A 21,487-nucleotide genomic window follows, 5' to 3' on the forward strand; every position below is an offset into this window, starting at 1 on the left:
GCTGTGGCCTTCCAAGCACCCACTCCTCCATACACATCATCTGGGATACCAGTCTTCTGGTGCCCTTTGGCTTTGAAGAGGTGGTCTTGTAGGATGGAACTGGACCTTGAACCTCATCAGAGGTGTACATGGGCCTAGCTGAGGGCCCAGGATCTCTGCTTTTGGGGGGAACCTTCCTGCTTTTGACTAACCCTTTCAGCAACAACTCATTTCCATTCCTAGCCTTTCCAAGCAGATGGCTGGTGTGACACCATCAACAACCGGGCATACTGCCAGTATGATGGGGGTGACTGCTGCTCCTCCACACTGTCCTCCAGGAAGGTGAGCATCTTCTGTGGCATTGGCCAGGATTTAGGATTAAGTGGTGACTGCTAGCTGTGCTCTTTGGCTTTGCTGGCTGTGGAACCAAGCCTGCAATGCAATTCTCCCACAAACAGAAAACAAACCCATGATTTTAAACCAAAGCCAGCTGAAGCTGATAGACCTCATCCCACTGATTACAGTGGGGTTTGGAACCAGGCCAGCAGGACTGAAAGCTCAGCCCAGCTCCCACTGATGTTCATGGGGTTCCCTCTCGATTTGGGAAATGAGTCCCAGAGAAATGACTTCCACAGAATGTAGTGCTAGCCATGGTGAGCCAGAAGTCACCTTGTCGGATAACTGATCGATCTCAAGGGGGTTCTGGTATGGTCCATTGGCATCCGCTATGGGCTGTCTTTCCCTCCCAATTCTTCTGGGGAGGGAATGAGGGAGGAACAGCGTAGAGGGAGCAACTTGGTGTTGGGGTTGCACAGACTTTGTCTGCCATCACAACCTCCCCTCCCACCTAACTTGCTATCCAGCACTCACAGCCCATCCTTCCTAAGCATATTCAAAAGCAAAACAAACCATAGGGCACGCGATAATTTCTCACTGCAAAAATATGTGAATTTGGATCTTCTCGTCTTTGTTGTGGAGCTTGAATCATTTTTCCTTTCATCACACATATACACACAGAGAAAAGAAAAAATAAAATCCTGGGAAGATCCAGTTGAGATAGGAGGGAAAAGGCTTTACACCCAAGTGGTGAGTGAAACCTCCACAGAAATATCATGACATCTTGGAGCAAGGCATGGCTCTCAGGAGGTCTGAGACATCTGAATCTCTGGCCAAAATAAAGGACGGGTTGGTGGAAGGTGGGGGAATTCAGTCCCATGGCTCTCAGGAGACCCAGCCCCAGCTCACATCCCCCACAGGTCCCAGATCTCCCACAGCACAAGCCTCCAGTGCTTCACTGCTAAGGCAGATGCAGGAATATGGGGTTCAACCACCAAACAGGCTCCAGCCTCTCACTGGCCCAGGCTGCGAAAAATCAAATGTCCTTCTACAGTAAGGAAAACTCCTGGCTCTGAGCCTGGTTTGTGTAAAACCTTTGGAGGAAAGTTTCCTCAGCTCCTACGGCCCATGGCTGGGCAACTGTCAACCAGGAGCCACATGCTCTGGTGGTGCCCTCCCACCTTGCTCTGCTGCCACCAGCTAAGGTGACATAAGCTTGCTCCACATTCAGTTGTTGTAGAGAAAGCAATGTGCAATGACCCTCTCTACTTACATGGGGTGTCTCAAAGCAGCACAGCTTATGTGTGACCCTAGACAGACCCACTGCCTGCCCCACCATTCCTGCTCGTACAGCATCCAGCCTGCCTGGGTTTTCTTAATCCATAATGCACAAGAACTATATGCATCTACCCTGGCTCCTACATTGGGTAGTGTGGAGGCCACACTTTGCAGCTGAGAGCTTGGTGGATTTCCTCTAAGAGGTGCAGAAGGCTATGCTACCTTCATTATTTGCTGAGCCTGGAAGACCCAGGAGTAGCTTGAAGGACAGGTCCATGGGCTCAGAAATGGACAAAGAGGACTTTCTAACAGGGGCCAAAGTAAAACTGAAATCTAGAGGTGCCTCACCACTGACAACCCTAGGCAAAACGGCTCACACCCACCACAGGAGACTTCTCCCCAGGGTTTGACATTTGGGGTGCAAGACTCAAGGTGACTCTTGGTTGCAAAATTTGAAACACAGGTTAAAAAAAAGGAAACTGCTAAGAATAAAACTCAGCCGAGAAAACCCCATATCAGAGCCCATTTCTCAGCAAGCATGGAGCTTGGAAGTCTCCACGCTGCCAACAACATCAGGGTGCAGCCCAAAGTGTCTATCTGTCTGTATTGGGATGGAGAGGACTTGCAGAGGCATTGGGGTACTGCCGGGCCAGAGAGCTCAAAGCAGAGGCTTACATCTCCCTTTGGTCCCCTCAGGTGATCCCATTTGCTGCCGACTGCGACCAGGACGAATGCACATGCCGTGATCCAGCGGCTGAGGAGAACCAGTAGAGGCACCACGAAGGGCCTCTCTTCGGTCAGGCGAGCGCCAGAGGAGCAAAGGGGCAGCAATGGGGGCCACTGGGGAATGGTGGGGTTTGAGGAGGCAGGAGGCATCAGGAAGAGCTGGGCAGGGGGATGGTGAATGCACACAGAGGGCATGGGTCAAGGCCACTGAGTAGCCAGCGGGCTGCGGTGCAGGAGGGCAGGCGCGTGGCGGTTCCCTCCCAATCGCTGCTCCCTCCTGAACCCAGCTGGGACACGGGGGCCTGGTGCACACTCAAGTGGCTCAACCAGGGGTCCGGCGCCGCCTCAGCCACACAGTAGGCTGGGCTCCATGCCAAGAGCCCAGGCACTGCCACGGACATTCGTCCTGGTCCAGCATCTGGGTGTCTGTCTTCACTCTGGATTTTGTCACCTATTTACCCCCCTCTGCTGTTCAGGCTTCTTTAGCAAGGTTGAGGTAGTTGTGATCTCTCTGCAAATATTTAAACTTAATTATATATATATACACACACATATATATAATATATATAAAAATATATATTATATTTTCTTTGCTCTTGATGAAGCTGAGAAAGGATATCCTTTGTCACACACCTATGCTGCTGTGAAGTAGAAACCATTGGGAAAAGCACAGGTCCGGGCGAGAGGAGCAGGGAATTTCCTCTTCATTTCTGAGAGGGAGCTGGATGGAGGACAGAGAGAGAAGCCAAACACCCAGGCTACACTAGGAGAGCGCTCCCCAGGCAGGCGGCATGGAGGCTGTGACCTCAAGGTGCTCTCGGCATCTTGCAGGCACCAAGTTTTGCCCTTGGGATTTGCCAGTGCTTTGCCTTGCTCTGCTTAGGGTCAAGATTTTGAGGTTGAGAAGAAACGCTGCTGTTCCCTTGCATCATCTTGATGAGCCCAGCAGATTGGGTGAGCACTGCTGCCCCAAAGGGCACCACAGGTGCCTGTCACCCATTATTTCAGAGGCCTCTGGGAAGGGTTACATGTCCATGGGGATTGCTGCGTGGTCAGTAGGAGTAAAGACATGCAACGGTCCCTTTCTGCCTCACTCACCCTGGTCACTGCACACCCAACTAGAGGAGGAATATAGTGGGCAACCCAGAGTAACTGTATGATGCTTTGAATGAAGGACGACGAGGTGGTCCTTCTTTCTTTCCCCATGTCCCCTTTCCAAACATGATCTTCAACAGTGTTACCAGCAGTTCCCGGAGGAGACCAGACCCAGTAATGCAAGGAGAGACAGGAAGACAGGACCTGAACAACCCGTCAGGAGACTTTGAGCACCATCTTTTCCCATTGAGATTTTCCTGATTATGATCTCTATGGCTGAGCCCATTACGGTAGACATACAGTCACTGACTTCCACAAATCTCTCGCTGCTGTAGGCACTTCGTGAAAATCTTCAGGTTCACTTCTAGCCCCAAAGAAGCCCAGCTAGAAACTTTGACCCCCATAGTTGATTCCCAGAAGCTCAGCTTGGCAGCTTGGACGCAGGCCCATAGAGGCAGTCAGTAGGGAAGGTGCCTGGCTCCAGCTGGGGTTATTGCTGATGGTTTTGTGCTGCAAAGAGGTAGAGAAAAGGGTTAGAAAGAGGAGAGCAGAGAAGGAACCACAGAGTAGGAGTATGGATACCCGGGTGTGCCACCAGGTTGGGACTAAGAAACCCAAGGCTGCCCCTGCTGCGTTCTCCCACATGGCCTGTGCCAGTGGAGCCAGGCTCCAAGCCAGGGTTTCTCCAGCACAAGAACGATGGAGAGAGGGTGACACAGTGTGGACAGACCGGGGATTTTCAAGGCATCCTTTGACTTTCGCTAGCTACCTCCCCTCCCCTTTTTGTCAGGCATCTCCTAACGCAATTTTTGGCTGCAGGACAGCAGTAGGGGCAGAGGTACCTGGACATCCCACCAGCGTCCAGGCAGAGGATGCCTTGACCTTCTCCAAGCCCTTTCCTCATCCCAAGTGTGCCCATCGCCCATCGCCCAGGTCACCTCCTCCCTGCCCTGGCCTAGGCAGGGATCCACAGGGGGCATGATGGGTCCCATCTCCTCTTGAATCAGGGATGCACTGACATTTTTGTTCCCATCGTGCATAGGTGACAACAGCTGGGATTTTAACGCAAATGCAACTTTTGGACAGAGATTCATTTTTTCAATCAAAAAAAAACCCCAACAAAAAACGAAGGAAATTTTTAAAAAAAGCCCTTTGAGACTTTTCTGGCCCCAATGCCCCCAGAAGGTGCAACTCGGGCAGCTTGTCCTGCTCTACCAGCGCAGGGAAGGGGAAATTCAGGGGTCTCAGCACAGAGCAGAGGGGGACATGGCAGCCCCCCCTGCTGGTGGGGATGGTGGGGACATGGGATGAGGGTGACACGCAAAGGGAGATTGGAGAATTTCAAGTTCCGGCATCTTGCAATGCCAAACCCTTCCCTGCCTGGCATTAGTGTTACCTAGATGCCTATGTGTTTACATGTCAAATTTTCACCCTTTTTGCATGAAAATCCTGGTCTCAGCAATGGTTCATGCCTGCTTACCAGTGTGTACAGGGAAGGGGCCATGCCCCATAGATAGGGGAACCGGGGGTGGGGAGAGGTGCTGGCTTGGCTGACAGAGATTTGTGCTTCTCATGAATGGATAGCTTCTACGTACCGAAATATTGTTCTTCTATAGCGACACTGAGCATTTTTTGTCCCCTTTAGGGTTTTATTCACAATGGAGGCTGCTATTTTTATTTTTTTGTATTTGATAATTATTTTTTATAAAAATCTATGAAAAATAAATAATCTTCTCATCCTCTACCTCTTTTGTCTCCTTGCTTCACCCAAGGAGGGGCCAGGCTAGGGGAGGGAGGTGGTTCATCTGCTTCCAGCACCCTGGGTCCCACACACCTTTCTCTGCCCCAAACTATAGGTTCTCCCAGCACCGTCTCAGTCCAGTGGGAGACCCCCTTTGGGTTTTGGGTTGGGGACCCCCGCCCCTTCCCTCCAGTGCTCTCCCTGTTCAAGGCTGACATCCAGGCGGCTTTTGCTGTGCCACCAACTGTGAGGACACTTTTGCAGATGGTCTTCTGCTGCTTATGCCACAAACTGGTCCATTGCCAATCACCTTTTGTAATTAACCCACCTTAAAGGTAGGAAAAACATGTGTGTGTGTGTGTGTGTGTTCACATGCTGCCTCCCTGGGGACAGGGAGCAGAGGGTGGGTCATGCCAGAGCCAGAGAGACATGCCAAGTGGCGTCTTGGCAAAAGAGCTAAAACCAAAGACAATCAATCAAAGAAGTTGCTTAAAGATTTTGGGAATTTTTTTTTTTTAAGCAACCGGATAACCTTTGTACATATGGACTGGGAAACACCAAAAAGCCCTGCACAAGGTAGGTGACAGCCCATGGTGTCCGGGCAGCCATCTCCAGCTTCCCCATTGGATGGTGGTGAGCCCAAGCCACCCATCTCCACTTCAGTGCACCACCAGCACAAAGCATGACACGGACCAGGGCAAGCTGGTGCCATAATACCAGCTGAAGCTCCTCCCGTGTACAGACCCAAATCCACAAATATCCTGTGTCACCAAGACAGGGGACATCCAAGGAGTGGGTTAGGACTAACCCTAACCCTCATGGGTTAGGACTTCACCTCACAGCTGCCCACAGCTGCTCTGGCCAAATCAGCGTTTCTGGTACTCTGGAAAAGGGTATTTGCAGCATTCAATGAAGCAGCCTGTCCTGTGGAGCCTGCTGCAACCACAGCCCTGTGTGTCCCCAGCCATACCTGTGCATCTCCTCCAGACCGGGGCACCTGGAGCATCTGGGACAGGTTTGAAAGTCCGACCAACCCCCACGATGGAAGGCTATCGTGACAGTGGCATGAGGAGGGACAGCGGAGGCTTCTCCCCCTAGGAGTCTTTCCCTGTTGCTATTCCCAATTCCCAGTGGCCCCCACACAGCCAGGTCTCCCAGGGTGCTGGGTACAGAGCCACCAAGCCATGATGGTCTGCGGTGGCCACAGCTGGTAGCAACATCTGCAACAGGACCAGCATGCCCTGTGGTTGCTTTCTCAGGGCTTGCAGGGTGGTTTACCGGAAGGAGATACTGCTTTTCATAGACTTTGGGGAAAGAGGATTGCAGGGGTTTTCTTCTTCCCACTGCTACCTTTTCCACTGTTCAGGGTTTTTTTGGTGTATACTTTATGGGTATTTTTTCCTCCTATTTTAAGGCAGTTTCAACTGATCAAATAAAATGGCCCTGAAAAAAGTCTTGGTTTCCAAGAGCAGAACAAGCAAGTACAAATGGCAGATAACAAAATCCAGGCTGCATTTCCAATGGACCAGTTCTGGGGACATTTCAAGCCTCTCCACGCATCAGACAGGGGCAAGATAGTCCCTCAAGGAGCCCCTTTGCTGTTTCACAGCTCAGCGCAGGGTTTGAAAAGGCCAAAGCTGTGCTAGGAGCTATTTCTCTTTCCTTCATCATGTGCCTCACCTGGAAGCAATGGAGAAGGTAAGTCACGGCTGAGCAAGTGGAGAGATTAGAAAGGACTGAAAAACACAAGCACTTGCAGTGGGTCAGGGTCCGGGGCACTGCTGGACACCAGGGGGCAATGCCAAGGCTACAAAAAGCAATGAAATCCCAAATTTCCTCCTGCAGGGCTGATGTGAGCATGTCAAGGGCCCTGGAGAGGAGCAATGGGCTGAGAAAATGGAAGGAAAAGTCCCCAACACAGGGTATCCTGTGCTGCCCTGGCAGCTGGCTCAGCAGGGAGCACCTGGGGACAAGGAGCTGCGTCTGCCACCAGAGGCCAAGGTGCCCTTCCCGTCACAGCTGTCATTGCAGCCATGTGCAACCAGTCCTGATCAAAACAAACGGAGGTGCTTTGGGTTTGTGTTGCTCCTGGAAGCAAGCGAGGCCCCAGCAAACCCTCAGTCTTTCTGGCTGCCTGTGCCACAGCAGCTGGGAATGCACAGGGGCATGCAGGCAGGGCTGCAGGCAGGGTTGCCTCCAGTGCTGGCCCTTGTACCATGTCCAGGGGGTTAGGGCTGGGATGGAGATGCTCAAAACCCAAAGGGGGTATACTCCTGCTGGGGACAGTCAACTCACCCTGAGTCTCCCTCCTCATTATCTTCAGTTTCCTTTGTTGTGTCTTTAAACCCCGCTCCCTCTTCCTCCAGACATCTCTGATGGCCATGTACCTCCCTTTGCTCCACACCAGCCTCTCCTTCACTTCTGGTCTTTGCACGGACTCTCACATTGCTTCCTGGAGGAGGAACATCATCTCCTGGTGACATCAGATGTCCTCTCTGGAGCAAAGGTCCCCAAATCATGAACTTCCACTGGGGCTAGATTGCATCCACAGAGGACAGCAGATTAAGGGGTCTCACAGCCCCAGACAACCATTTTTAAATCAAAAAGGGCAGCTGTCTATGGCAGTAGCCAAGTGACGAGCTGTTTTCCCATCCCATCCCCTCCTTTCTGCCAAACACCCAGCCCCAAGGCAAGAGATGCCAACCCCTGTGTCCCCAAGATGAGGGGGACATAGAATCATAGAATGTGTTGGGTTGGAAGGGACCTTTAAAGGTCCCCTGCAGTGAGCAGGGACATCTTTAACTAGATCAGATTGCTCAGAGCCTCTTCAAGCCTGGCCTTGAATGTCTCCAGGTATGGGGCCTCCACCACCTCTCTTGGCAACCTGTTCCAGTATCTCACCACCCTCATTGTAAAGAACTTCTTCCTAATGTCTAATATAAACCTGCCCTGCTCTAGTTGCCCCTTGTCGTATCGCTACATGCCCTTGCAAACAGCCCCTCCCCGGCTTTCCTTCAGGTACTGGAAGGCCGCTATAAGGTCTCCCCGGAGCCTTCTCTTCTCCAGGCTGAACAACTCCAACTCTCTCAGCCTGTCCTCACAGCAGAGGGGCTCCAGCCCTCTGATCATCCTTGTGGCCCTCCTCTGGACCCACTCCAACAGGTCCATGTCCTTCTTGTGCTGAGTGCTCCAGAGCTGGACACAGTACTCCAGGTGGGGTCTCACCAGAGCAGAGTAGAGGGGGAGAATCACCTCTCTCGATCTGATGGTCACACCGCTTTTGGTGCAACCTGGGATGCAACTGGCTGCCTGGGCTGCGAGTGTACATTGTTGGCTCAAGTCCAGCTTTTCATACACGAGTACCCCCAAGTCCTTTTCCGCAGGGCTGCTCTCTATCACATCAACCCCCAGACTGTATTGATAACAAGGATTATTCCAACCCAAGTGCAGGACCTTGCACTTGGCCTGGTTGAACTTCATGAAGTTAGCATGGGCCCACCTCTCTAGCTTGTCCAGGTCCCTCTGGATGACATTCCACCCCTCTGGCATGTTGACCACACGACACAGCTTGGTGTTATCTGCAATCTTGCTGAGGGTGCACTTGATCCCACCATTTATATAACTGATGAAGATATTAAACAGCACCAGTGCCAGTACGGATCCCTGAGGGACACTGTCGTCCCTCTCCATCTGGACATCGAGCCATTGATCACTACCCTCTGGATGCGACCATCTATCCAGTTCCTTATCCACCGAACGGTTCACCCATCAAATCAGTATCTCTCCAACTTAGAGAGACGGATGTTGTGGGGGACCATGTCAAAGGCCTTGCGGAAGTTCAGATAGATGATATCCATTGCTCTTCCCTTGTCCACCGATGTAGTCACTCCATTGTAGGAAGCCACTAGGTTGGTCAGGCAGGAGTCGTCCTTACTAAAGGCATGCTGGCTGTCTCAAATCACCTCCCTGTTCTCCATGTGCCTTAGCATAGATTCTAGGAGGATGTGTTCCATGATCTTCCCAGGCAGAGAGGTGAGGCTGATAGGTTGTTGTTCCCAGGGTCCTCCTTTCTACCCTTTTTAAAAATGGGTGTAATGTTTCCCTTCTTCTAGTCACCAGGGACTTCACCTGACTGCCATGACTTTTCAAATATCATGGAGAATGGCTTGGCAATTACATCAGCCAATTCCCTCAGGACTCTGGGGTGCATCTCATCAGGTCACATGGACTTGTGTGTGTTCAGGTTCCTCTGGTGGTCAAGAATCTTGTCTTCACTTAGTGGGAGGGACTTTGTCCCGCAGGTCCCTGTCTTGTGGTCCTTCAACTTGGGAGGTGTGAGGAGAGAGGTTGGCAGTGAAACCCAAGGCAAAAAAGTTTCTAGGAATCTCAGCCTTCTCCTTGTCTGTTGTTATCAGTTTGCCACCCTTGCACAGCGGGGGGATATGCTTTCTTTAACCTTCCTTTTCTGGTTGACATACCTGTAGAAGCCCTTCTTGTTATTCTTAGCATCCCTTGCCAAGGTCAGCTCCAGCCGTGCCTTGGCCTTCCTGACCTCATCCCTACATAACCAGGCAGCGTCCCTATACTCTTCCCAGGATACCTGATCCTGCTTGAACTGCCTGTGCAGTTCCTTCTTGCCTTTTAGTTTGACAGCAGGTCCCAGCTCAGCCATTCTGGTCTCTTCCCTTTCTTGCTTGATTTCTTACACCTGGAGATCAAGAGCTCTTGTGCTCTATGGAAAGCATCCTTAAAGATCTGCCAGATCTGTTCTCCCCCCTTGTCCCTGAGAACCATCTCCCAAGGAGTCCTATTGCCTAACTCCTTGAAGATCTGGAGGGTTGCTTTCCTAAAATTCAGGGTCCTGACTACACTCCTTGTATGACACGTAGCCCTTAGGACCATGAACTTAGGACTGCGATCCCTTAGGACTGCAGTGCATGATCACTGCAGCCCAGGTTTTGACATACAGTTGAGCAGGGTGGTGGCTTTTTCAGCAACACACTGGATCTGAAAAGCTTTGTTAGCCAGATCGAGAAGACCACACAGTCAGTCATTAAGAAACAGGGCAGCCACCAGGACCAAGGTGGGGACACGGTGCCTTGTGTGAGGGCCCCAGAAGCGCCACATCATTCATGCATGCGCTGAAATGCAGAAATCCGTGCTGGTACATACCTGAGGATGAATAGGGACCGCCGGCCAACGGCAACCCTTCCAACATGCACATATATTACCAAACACTTCCTAAATAGCTGCCATTTTGTGTCAACTGGTGACACATCTTTTATAAAGGTCCACTTGCTTTTTGGGGTGGTTTTCTCCAAACCCCCATTACTTGCAAGCCAGATGACCCCCAAAGAGATTTGCTCTGGCAAACGTCTGATGAGCCAGCCGTGCTGAGACCTTCTTACATAGCAGCTCAGGCTTGCGACTGCATGCCTCGCTGCCATGCAGCCCCTCTTCTCCTCCTCCTCCTCACGTCTCATTCCACAGCCATGGGTTATTGTGCAATGAGACGGTGGCAGCCACAGCACTTAACTGCATGGAAAATAGCAAAAGGAAAGTATTGGGTGTATTTTTAACTTATTTTCCTGCAATTTAGCAGTGGGGGGAAAAAAAAATCAAGTTGTTCCATGAGATGTAATGAAGTCCGGTTTCCTATGGATTCATGCGCCATAGTCCCTAAATCCTCCCTCTCCCATGTCCTCCCAGGCATCCTGTCTGCCTGCCCACAGTAATCCCCAGCACTGCCTGGGTCTCCCACCCATCTGGCAGGGCAGGTGGCAATACACACTGGGCTCGGCCAAGGGGCCAGCCACTACAAGTGCTAATGGCCTGAACACTAAACACAACACTGCCCTCTCTAAGTGACTTCTAAGGCATCCTTTGTGTCTCTCATCTCTGCTCAGGCACTGATTTTTGCATTGTTCGGAGGACGTTAATATTTTTGATGCTGCTAGTCTTCCGTCAAAAGTCTGACAGATGGATCAGGAAGTTCTCAGGGGGTGGTTGACTGCCAGATAGCACCATCCCAATCCACCTTATACCCTAAAAAGACAGGCTAAAAGGAGCTTTTTCTGACTCTGCTCCCAAAGTTCCAACACCCACATTGGTTTGTAAAGCAAGGACTGAGAGCCCCTCATGGACGGTATGTAAATGCAGTATTCCCCACAAAACCCGAGGGTGCCTGCAGGCATATGCACTTCCCCGTGCCCAGCAGAGAAGGTTGGCAAGGCGAGGTGCAGGACACAGCTCTCCTTGTGTGTGCTGAGTGGTTCGGGACTTCACTAACCCAGTGGGCAGACAGGCTAATGCTAAACTTGTGTGAAGACGCACCCAAGTTCAAAGGCTGGGAGTGTTTCATCCGCTACCAAAAGATGACATCAACTGCACCAAAACTATAAACAAACACTCCAGTTTGCCAGAGCCACAGATTAATAACAGCTCCGTTTAATAATCAGTTAAATTATCATCTGGAGTTTTACATAGTGTTACATTGATTTTTTTGTTGTTGTTGTTGCTGTTGTTTAAGACCTTTTTTTTTTTTAAGTAATCCAGAAGGGTTTTGTGTTTCTTGCTGTGTGGCTATCTCACCCTAAAGCACCCTACTTTCAATCTACAGTAGTAAAACGTCACATTAGAGTTTTAATAGAACATCAAGGAACATGAATTGTAGCCATCTTTGTAAAGAAAAGGACCAAAACATCTTTATATGTTAAATAACTCTACAACAAGTAAAAGGTAGTAATGCTATTACAGGGGTATGGGTGCAGCAAAGAAAACATAATGGCCCAGAGGTTCATCTCAGGTGAATGATCATTCAGTTAATTCAGAAATAAAACAAGAAGAGAGGGCGGGGGGTGAGGGAGGTTGCACAAATGTACAGAAAGCAGTGTCTTCTCCAGCTTTTTTGTGGTTGGCAGCATGAGAAGACACAGGAGTCTGAGAGAGAAAATACTGTGTAGGATCCTGTGGCAGATGCAGATGGTGTCAGCTCTGCAGGGAAGGGCATGCCTTGGGGCTGTCCCACGGCTGTTGTGAGTGAGCAAGCCCCCTGCTACACATCTCACCAAGGCCAGGTCTGCAGCCATGGTGCAACCCCCCCACTGTGGTCTAGGCCCCCATGGCAGGCTGTTGGCGCTTGTCTGAGATGGGCTCATGTATCTGGGGGGTTTTGGCAAGAAAATCTAAGTTCGAGCAAAATTCTGAGTTGCAAAGCCAGAGTGAGGAAACCAAGAAGGGAGCCTTCACAAAGCCACGGCCGTCATGAAAATGGCTCCGCAGACGTGCCACACTGGCAGGACCTGCCGGCACAGCGGGTGCAGCAACACCACGGCGGTCAACCAGGCAGAGCACAGCCCCCCCAGCAGACTGCACAGTCCATCACAGGATGGGGATGCCAAGTCACATCCAACTGTGCAAGGGTGATACTGAAGGACCGTGAACTGGTGGCTTTCCTCTCTCCCTCTGGGGTGGTCCATCTCCCAGCCCACAGGGAAGCTGGATCCAAGGGAGAAGAGCCCAGCCTGGCCGGCTGATGATGCTGCAGGGTTCTGGTTGACCACGCAAGGGCTTTGAAATGTGAGCAGAGAAGCAGAACAGAAATATCTGCAGAGCCCCAGTGCAAATCTTGGGGCAGGATGAAAAAGTAACCTAGGCAGGTGTGAATGGGTGGGGCGTCCGGGGTTTTCCTGGCAGCATCGCAGCTAGTGGCTGGCAGACTGCACTGCTCCTGTCCCTGCTGCTGTACCTAGTAAGCAATAAAAGAGAGGAGTCTGCTACCCAAAGGAAAACAGTCTGCATTTCATATAAAGGCCACGTAAGTGGTATTACTTGGCAAGCAACCAACTTGTGTCTGGGCCAGAGCAGCCTTCACTCAAGCATCCCTCTGAGGCATGGAGCGGAGGTGCCCTTTGCCCATCCCTGGATGGCTGCCCGGCTGGAAGTTAAAAGTTGTCTCAGTGTCCACTGGGAGAAGTGAGAGGATAAACCAAAGCATCTTGGCCAAGATTGCCCGTGGCTGAAAGGAAAAGGAGCAACAGCTCAGTATGGATCACCTGCCCACGCATACCTGTGCACAGAGGTGGCGCTGGTCTTGTTCTGAGCCCCAAGCCCTTGGCAGCATCGGGCACATCAAAATATAAGGAGAAACATGGAAGAAAAAGCCAAAAGGACCCAGTAGACTTCTTCCTTGCAAAGAGCAGGTGTTTGCCCAAAGACCCCTTACAGACACAACACTGGGACACCCAGGTAACACTGACTGCTAGTGACTGCTCCCCAGTCTAGGCCAGATGCCCCTGGAGGAGAGGTCTGCCCATGAGAAGCCACGTGTTGTCCAGCAGGAAGATACTGAACTGTTGTTGTGCAAATACCGTGATGCAGCGCTGTCTGCTGTGACCAGCTGCAGATCACAGCCGCCTCCCTCCCAGCACCACGCAAATATTCGAGCTGTGTCCTTGGCAGGTAGCAGGAGGAATGAGGCAGAAAATCGTAAGAGACCGGCTGAAGATTGCTCCTGCCAAGACTGAAAAAAAAATGAAAAGGAAATTTCTTTCTGAAGAGGCATCGTAAAAATCCCACTGTAGGGCTTGTCCAGATCAAAAGTGCACAGCTGGCAAGTCCAGAGATGCCTCCTCTGCAAAGAAGGCTGGAAGCTGAAGCTAAAAGGAAGCCGTTTGCTGCCTCCAACACTGTCAGTGGTAACAGGGTTTTCGGGAACAGTTTGCTCTGAACTGAGCCCAGTGTCCCAGGACAACCTCAGCTCTCTGGTTTAAAAAAAAAAGTCACCAGTGAGAGCTGCAGATGTGAGCCTGAACACGGGCAAGCAACACCCCCAGAAGCCTGCCCGACACACCAAGTCACTGAGCCCTCTTTGGGACGAGGACCTCTGGGACCGTTGTGCAATGCTGCATCGGGGTACACAACACCTCGCTCCCCTCGCCATGCAGAGCCTGCGCTATGCCATGGCTACAGGGCGGCTGGTGCAGAAGGCAACCTCGGCTGTGCCGTCTGGGTGCTGCTGTCTTGACTGGGGCTCTTCTGAGCAGTAGTTTGACATTGCTTTGAAGTCTTTATTACGGTGGGTGAAAAAAAAAAACGGAAGGGATTTTTAAGTTGACTTCTAAGGAATTTGGTCCCACAAGAAGAAAGATGACGATGTCCAGCTGACCACTGGCCCTGAGACCAAGCTGCCCTCTTGGAGCAAATGTGGGCTTTGACTATCACAGAAGAACCTGAGGAGATGGGGGTCACCAATGCCCCCCTCTCCTTGCCCCAGCTGATGGCGCCCCACTCCTGCCCTGCAGTGGCACCATCACTTAGCCAGGTCTCATCCAGACCTCATGCTTTACAATTGCCAAAAAAACAACAATCCCAATTCTCTTGGCTGCCCAGTAGCTGGTTTGCTCAGCCACAACCATTAGCATCTCAACCTGACCTCCATGCCCTGCTTCCATTTTCCCAACCCTGCATCGCTTGCTGTCCCCTCATGCCTGTGTCACTGTATTTCTCTCGTGACCAGTGTCCCCCACCCTCGGGGATGTTCCCCACAGCCAGAGCAGAGATGAGGCAGGCAGAAAGAGCTGTTCCCTTCCAACCTGCCCTCTCCACTGATGCTGAGGAACCTCTTGGCAAAATGAATAAAACAAATCCAAGAAAACTGGGTCCCACAAGACTTCTAACTAGAAAGGCTTTTGGCAAAGTCAAAGAAGAAACTAATACTGAGTCAGTCCTGCACAGAGTCCAAATTTTTGCCTCCAGAAACATCAGTGACACCCTCCCCGCCGTGGGTCCATGTATAAAACCTTCACAAATGCCCATGGGAAGGCCAGCATGAAAGCGGGCACCCACAACTCTCAGTAGTCCTTGTCACCATAGTCATTGTAAAGGACACTCAGCGTCTGCTCCTCGCACGTCTTCTTGAGGTCCCGGCTGAGCTCTGACCAGTCGAGCCCGTAGGGCTTGATCTCACTGTAGCGGCACGCGAGGTACTTAAGGGACGAGCGCTGGAGGCTGATCTTGGGCTCTTGCAGGAGGCTGTTACACCAGTTGCTGAGGTCCCCCAGCTGTGAGAGGATGAGGCCAGCTTTCCTGCAGTGAGGGCAGGCAGGGGGAGATGCCAGGAGGAATGGACAGTGAGGTGTCAGCCAGGGCGATGGAGACAACATGGGGGGATGGTGGGAAAGGCAGAAGGAACGCATGAGGAGAGAAAAGCAAAGAGAGTTAAGGACTCCACGGGAGCTCCTGGACAGAGAAGAGACAATGTAAGAGTTGGGCAGTGAGGAGGGTAGAAGAGCAGAGCCTGACCCGGCTGGGATGAGGAGGGATGGGGGGGACACACTGCAAGTCTAAATTCATGCCCCTACCTGGGTCACAGGTGCCCACACCACCACCATGATGCTGTACCTGCTGCACTGGTCTTGGGACTTGCCTTATGGTTTTCTGCCCTGTCCCCCCTTACCTTACGCTTTCCTGTCCCTGTCCACCCCATATCATCCCCCACAAGAAGGCTAGGTTTGCCGAGGGTTTAGTAAGGGGACAGTCACAGGTGTAGCTGTGAAATCTCCAACACCCTTTGGGATGGACATCATGAATGACTCAAATGGCACCACCACTCACTGCTGCAGCTACTGGACCCCAAATACAACAGGATGGGAAAGTGGGAGCAAACAGCACTGCAGGCAGTGGGGTAGGAAATGCTAGAAGGTATCAGGCACAACATGTGTGGCCAGTCCAGGGCAGCGTCACCATGTGTGTCCTCTCCACCAAGTGCACGTGTTGCATGTCTGGGAACTGTGCCGGTCACACATGGCTTTGTATAGGACACTTCCATTAACATGTCAGGGCACGGAAAAGATGGGCATGCCGGGAGCATCGCTCCCTTGCTGTGACACGGCTGAGTGGGACGTGGGAGAGGAAACGTATGGTTTTGGGGACCGGCGTGCAGAGACGTCACTCTGCACTTAAGCTAACACATAACAAGTATGTGTTAGCTTAAACCTGCGCTCCAAAATACATGTAGGATGCAGAGGGGAGCATGGGATGAGGTAGGCAGCGGATGCTCAAACCAGCATGGCAGCAGGACTGCCCAAAAGAACAGAAAGAAGGAGAAGGAGATTTAGGGAATAAAAAAAAAAAAACCACCACCACTAAAAATATCATGCCTTTCATCTGTATTAGTCTGGCTTGGGGGTAGGGGTCTGCATGGAAGGCTGAAGGTGAGATAAACATTATGATCCTCATAAGACATAAGTACAATGAATGACCCTCCTGATACATGACTTGTAGCATTTAGTAGTGGTTTAAGAAACGTGTCTCAAAGGACAGCGTGCAAACTAGAAAGAATATACTGAGGCATACAGCATAGGTTTGATCCAAAATGCCTCTGAGACAGCAAGGGATGTGGCAGAGCTCTCCCATTCTTTGCAAGTGCAAACACATCCTCCAATTGCAGAGGACAAAATGAGGAGAGGCAAGTCACGGCAGTAGCATTTGGTAAAGAGCCACAACCCAGCCAAGGAAGGCAGGAGAGGTCGGGTGACAGGGAGAGGAGGTCCAGGAGGAATCCGTTTTCAGCAGCAGACAGACTTGCAGCACTCCCAGGGCAATATAGCCTCGGTGTGCCCTTGTTCTGGTAGTGAGAAAGTGCTAAATTACCAACCCCTCGTGTTGGAAGAGATACTGGAAGAGCGCACAGCATCCTGGCCAAACGTGACCTCAATTATGTTCTCTTCTTTTCATGTTTTTCCTCTTAAAATTGTGCTTCTAATGCTTTTATAAGAAAAACAGTTTGTTCAGATAAAATACATTATTTTAATTTTAAACTTCTCTAGCACTTTGGGTGATTCCCAGGGAATCTGGCAAATGTGGAGGTAATGGGTTCAAATTAAGTGTCTTGCAGGTATTGCACGTGCCTGGAAACCAAGACAAAATTTTAAGTGTCTCAGGAGCTGGGCTAAGTTTCCTAGCCAGTTTCAAGGTCTATTTGAGGATTGGTATACACAGGGAAGAGAAGATACATCCCCTTGGTAGCTGTAACTCAGCGTCTATTCTGCACGGAGTAGGCAGTGGAGGCAGAAATCACGATGCTGGGGAAAAAAACCAAAACCTCTTTGTCACACTCTTGCTTGGATTAGCAGAGGTTGTGTGTGGAGCACACGGTTGTGTTGTGGCTGGTTTGACAGCTAAAGTGTGACTGTACTGACCTCAGAGTAATATCCACAGTCCCTCCACACCTTCCTCTAAGCCAGGTCCACCAGGAAGCAAGAGAGCTGCTTGGAGAGGAGTGAATTTACCCCAGGCACAGCCAGAGCCAACCTTGGCTTTCCTGGAAAGGAAACCCTCAAGAGGTCCATCACAGTGCAGATGGTCATGCACAGCTCACCCCTTGCTAGCCAGCTTCAGGTGGCTACAGCTCTGAGGGGCCGGTCTGGAGCCACCAAGAGGTTGTGCAGCTCTGCAGCCATGTGACACTTGCAGCCCTGGAGCTCACATCCAGACCACAGCAGAGAGGTGCAGGTGCTTAGCACAGTGCTGACTCTGGAGATAGCCATCCAAGCTGGCCGGGTCTTCCAGCTGTTGGAAGGTAGCAGACATATCAATCCTCTTGGTCCCCACACCTAAACCCCTGGGCGAGGTGCTGCGATTGCTTCTCTTTCTCCAGTGTCACAGGTACCCTAACAGGAATGCTGAATATGATCCTACAGATATTGGCCCAAAGCCCGTAGACACCACCAGACTTCACCAGTCTTTGCATCAAATCCTACTTTCGCTTGTTACTTGCTAGAAAATGACTTGCCTTTCCCTCTATTTGTTCTCCTGATGCAAAGTCCAGGGCTCTCTGCAGCCATTCTCATACTGGGAGGGAGCAACTTGCATTCATAATCCCAGACAAGTTATCTGCATGCACCCTCGCTTCCTTCAGTCCAGTAGCCGGTATCGCTGAAAAGGGAGGTGAGCGTGCCCCGAGTGAGCAGAGCCAGAAGGCGGCATGGCCACGTGGAGGAGGAGGGACATGGTAGAGTCAGTCGCGTGGATCCACATCCAGGACTTCAAAGGAGCATCAGCAACAGTCACACAAACACTCTGTCTGCTGGCTAAATAATGTCATCTGCAAGTGATTTGTCCTGTCACCACCAGTCTGGATGCTTCGCCCTCGCAGACGATCAAACAGGAGGCCTGCTTTCCAAGATTTGTCATCACCAGAACCCACTGCAGCTGCCTAAATGTGTCTTTCCAAGTAGTGCGAGCTGCAAACACTTCATCAGCAACTTGCGTCATCCCATCTTAAGTGCTCCAGCATTTCCAGAGGGTGGAATTAACCCTCTGGTTTATAGATTCACACAGCAAACAGTAATATTTGGGCAATTCAGTAGCATTTCTGGCTGCTCCATCCCAATGCACCTCTGCCTTGTGGGGATAAAGGAGGCAGCTTCCACCCTATGTTCTGGATGGTCCTTGGTCTCCTTGCTGAGGCAATGAGTAGCAGTGGCAATGCTTGGCCTCAGTGCTGGCAGTGGCTGTGGGATGACTCCAGTCTGTCACATAGGGAATTTTATGTAGTCCTCACGCAAACCATCACAACAGATGTCAGTTGGTCTGTGCAAACCACATCTGGAACTTTCACATCTGGAAATGGAGACAGAGCAGCATCACCGCAGCTGGGCTCGAGACAAAGGTGCGGCTTAAGTCCAAGCCTGCTGGTCACAATCGGTGTCATGGGAATGAAGCAACCCTGGGCAGAGAAGCTACAGGGAACCTCAGCCTTAACAACAAGTCTCCACATACTGGGATGTCGCTACTGAGTTTTGAGGCTCTGCCTCAGAGAGTTTAAATTTCTTAGAACATAAATGGGAAAAGGGAAAAGAGGAGAGACACCAGCTTTGCTCCAGGGAGCGGGGGATCTCTTGGGAGTTTCCCACCAAAGCTGAACTAGGAGACATGCTTAAGAGACACTAAATTCAAGACAGGCACCAGATATTTGCTGAGTCTTTCTGACCTCATAGCAGAGAAGGTACACAAAGCATCTCCAATCCTCTGCTAGAAGTCCACAAGTGATCACCTGGAAGACAGATAGTGGGGATACCAGCAAGAGGAGGTGTGGGGCAGGGGATAAGGTGGAGGCCATGCATTTCATAGATAGGAGCTGTTGCTGACGTACATTTGAAGTAATCTTGATTTCTGGATGGGCTCAAGACTCTGGTTCTTTGGAGGACAGATGTTACGAAACAGCACTGCAGCCCACACAATTTCCCAGCCTAGCTTGATAAACTGACTGGAAACATCCATGTTACTGGGAAACCATGCAGACCAAAAGTGGACTTCGAAGGACATGGGGAGAAGGGAACATCTGGCTGCCTTCACAAGCCTGTGGCATGAGGCACCCCATCCCCAGAGAGCTGGAGGGGCTGCAGTGACCTGGAGAAGCCCAGGAAGAGGACATAGTGCTCACTGAGGCACGAAGGGACTGTCTCAGCCAGGAAGAACACAGGGCAACCTCCCCAATAACCTACCATGGAAGCTCAGCACTGCCTGGGCCCCAAAAATACTCATGTCCCTAAGATCACCCCACATTACCACAGACATGGATCAAAAGGAAGGGAACACATGTGCAATTCAGCGCCAAGGTCAATCCACTGCCTGCTTTGGACCACAAGTGACAGTGAGTTCAACGCACAGAGATGCATTCAACTCAAGCCAAAGCCCAGGAGGAGGAAAACCAAGCCTGACCTTGGCATGCACTTGGTCTGTGTGTTTGCACACACAACTTCATTCAGCAGCTTCCACAACCAAGATCTTCTGTGTCAATTTGTCCAGTAGGCATGGAGGTACAACCACCTTCTTGCACTTCCTCTCCTCCGTCAATGCCCAGGGCTCTTCTCCAGGGCCACCATGCTCCAACCATACTCCCTCCCTTCTCACCAGCAGCAACCTCCATTCCTCAAAGGTGCGCTATTTTTCTGAGATTTTCTGCCCTTTTGCCTGTGGCAGCAGCTACTGAGGGAAAAAGAGAATCTCATTCCTGTCCCCTTCTTACCCTACATGGAATAAAAGGACTAGGTAAAACTCCAGAGACGGTATAGGACTGATGAGATGGACAAGGACAATGGGTTGACAACAGTTACCTTTCACCTTGTCCTATGTTTATGGCCCTTCATGGGAGATGGCTGGACCCTGAACATATGCACAGCATCCAGCAAAACAGAAATCCCACTGTGAGACTCTAAGCTATATCATCAAAACAATTCATGAGATTTGCCAGAGAGCCACCTTCCTGGTGACCAACATCTATGAGGGCTAAGCATGTTGGTGGGCAGGCCTGTTTACGTAGCCAACCCAGCTCCCGAGCCTACCTGGGTCCCAGTTCATCTTCACAACGCCAAGTGAACTCCCCAAAGCTCTCATAGTGCTGGTTGTAGTGGTAAAGGACTCGGTGCAGGCTGGGGGAACCCAGGTCCAGTAGAGTGTTGTAGGCTGTTTGCTGCTCCTTGCCACTGGTATAGCCATTGAAGAGGTTGTAGATCTTGTCTGCTATTTCTGAGCAGAAGGACAGGGAATATTCAGTGGGGTGCAAGGAAAAACATGAACAAAGCCCACCAGGCTAAACCTCAGCTCTAGGGAAACCAAGACCAGAGCCAAGATTTTCCCCTGAGGTATGATTTACGTCATATCAAGACAAGGTCCCAGTGGAGGAGCAATAGAGTAGATGGCATTCTCTGGACTCAGTCCAGGTTAGGTGGTGTCATCAGGTATTGTTAGTGAAATATCATTTGTTTATGAGAAGGCACACAACTGGGGTTTCTTAAGCACAGACACCACCTCCACTATCAGTTGCTTTCAGGACAGGACAGGCAGGTCTTCTTGGTTATTTCATTATGTCCCGAGTGCTTGCCTCTCCACCCATCCTCCCACCAGCCCAGAGCACCTCTGTGTTTGTTTGTAGAGAGGATGTGTGCTTCCTGCTATGCTCCACACCAACGCTCAACACTATGTGGCAGCACCTGGGCCACCATGGGTGAAGGAGATGTAACAGCCAGGGCACGAGATGTGTGCAGGGACATGCTGGAAGGGGGAGCTCCCTGTTTCTGGTCCCAAGCATCACAGTCCAGCAGCTCCCTCCATCTCACCTTGAGCTTTCACATCATCTACCACGGGGCAGGGGGTCTTGACTGTCACATCACTGGACCTGGAGCGTCTTCCTGTGTTATCTACTCCCCACAGTGTGAACCTGGCCAAGAAGGAAAAAGGTAAAGCTCTGAACTCTCAAGCCCTCATGCAAACACAGGCAGCATCAGGCAGGAGCACCATGCTCAGGGCAACAGTGCTGCTACGGGCATG

At 51.1% G+C, this 21,487-nt stretch overlaps 2 protein-coding genes across 2 annotated transcripts in view; one reads left to right on the forward strand and one right to left on the reverse strand.

Annotated features, from left to right (window-relative positions):
- The window catches only part of PAPPA2 (pappalysin 2), a 95,930-nt gene extending 93,566 nt beyond the window's left edge, over positions 1 to 2,364 (forward strand). Inside the window, exons 21-22 of the mRNA XM_054211937.1 lie at positions 223 to 321; positions 2,290 to 2,364. Coding sequence (XP_054067912.1) covers positions 223 to 321; positions 2,290 to 2,364 — 174 coding nt within the window. The remainder of the gene's footprint in view (positions 1 to 222; positions 322 to 2,289) is intronic.
- Positions 2,365 to 15,006: 12,642 nt separating this feature from the next.
- The window catches only part of ASTN1 (astrotactin 1), a 53,871-nt gene continuing 47,390 nt past the window's right edge, over positions 15,007 to 21,487 (reverse strand). Inside the window, exons 21-23 of the mRNA XM_054211938.1 lie at positions 21,277 to 21,377; positions 20,503 to 20,686; positions 15,007 to 15,241 (exon numbers count right to left, since the gene is read on the reverse strand). Of these exons, the coding sequence (XP_054067913.1) occupies positions 15,007 to 15,241; positions 20,503 to 20,686; positions 21,277 to 21,377 (520 nt within the window). The remainder of the gene's footprint in view (positions 15,242 to 20,502; positions 20,687 to 21,276; positions 21,378 to 21,487) is intronic.

This window comes from Rissa tridactyla, chromosome 8 (assembly GCF_028500815.1).
Source record: "Rissa tridactyla isolate bRisTri1 chromosome 8, bRisTri1.patW.cur.20221130, whole genome shotgun sequence".
Lineage (NCBI taxonomy): Eukaryota > Metazoa > Chordata > Aves > Charadriiformes > Laridae > Rissa > Rissa tridactyla.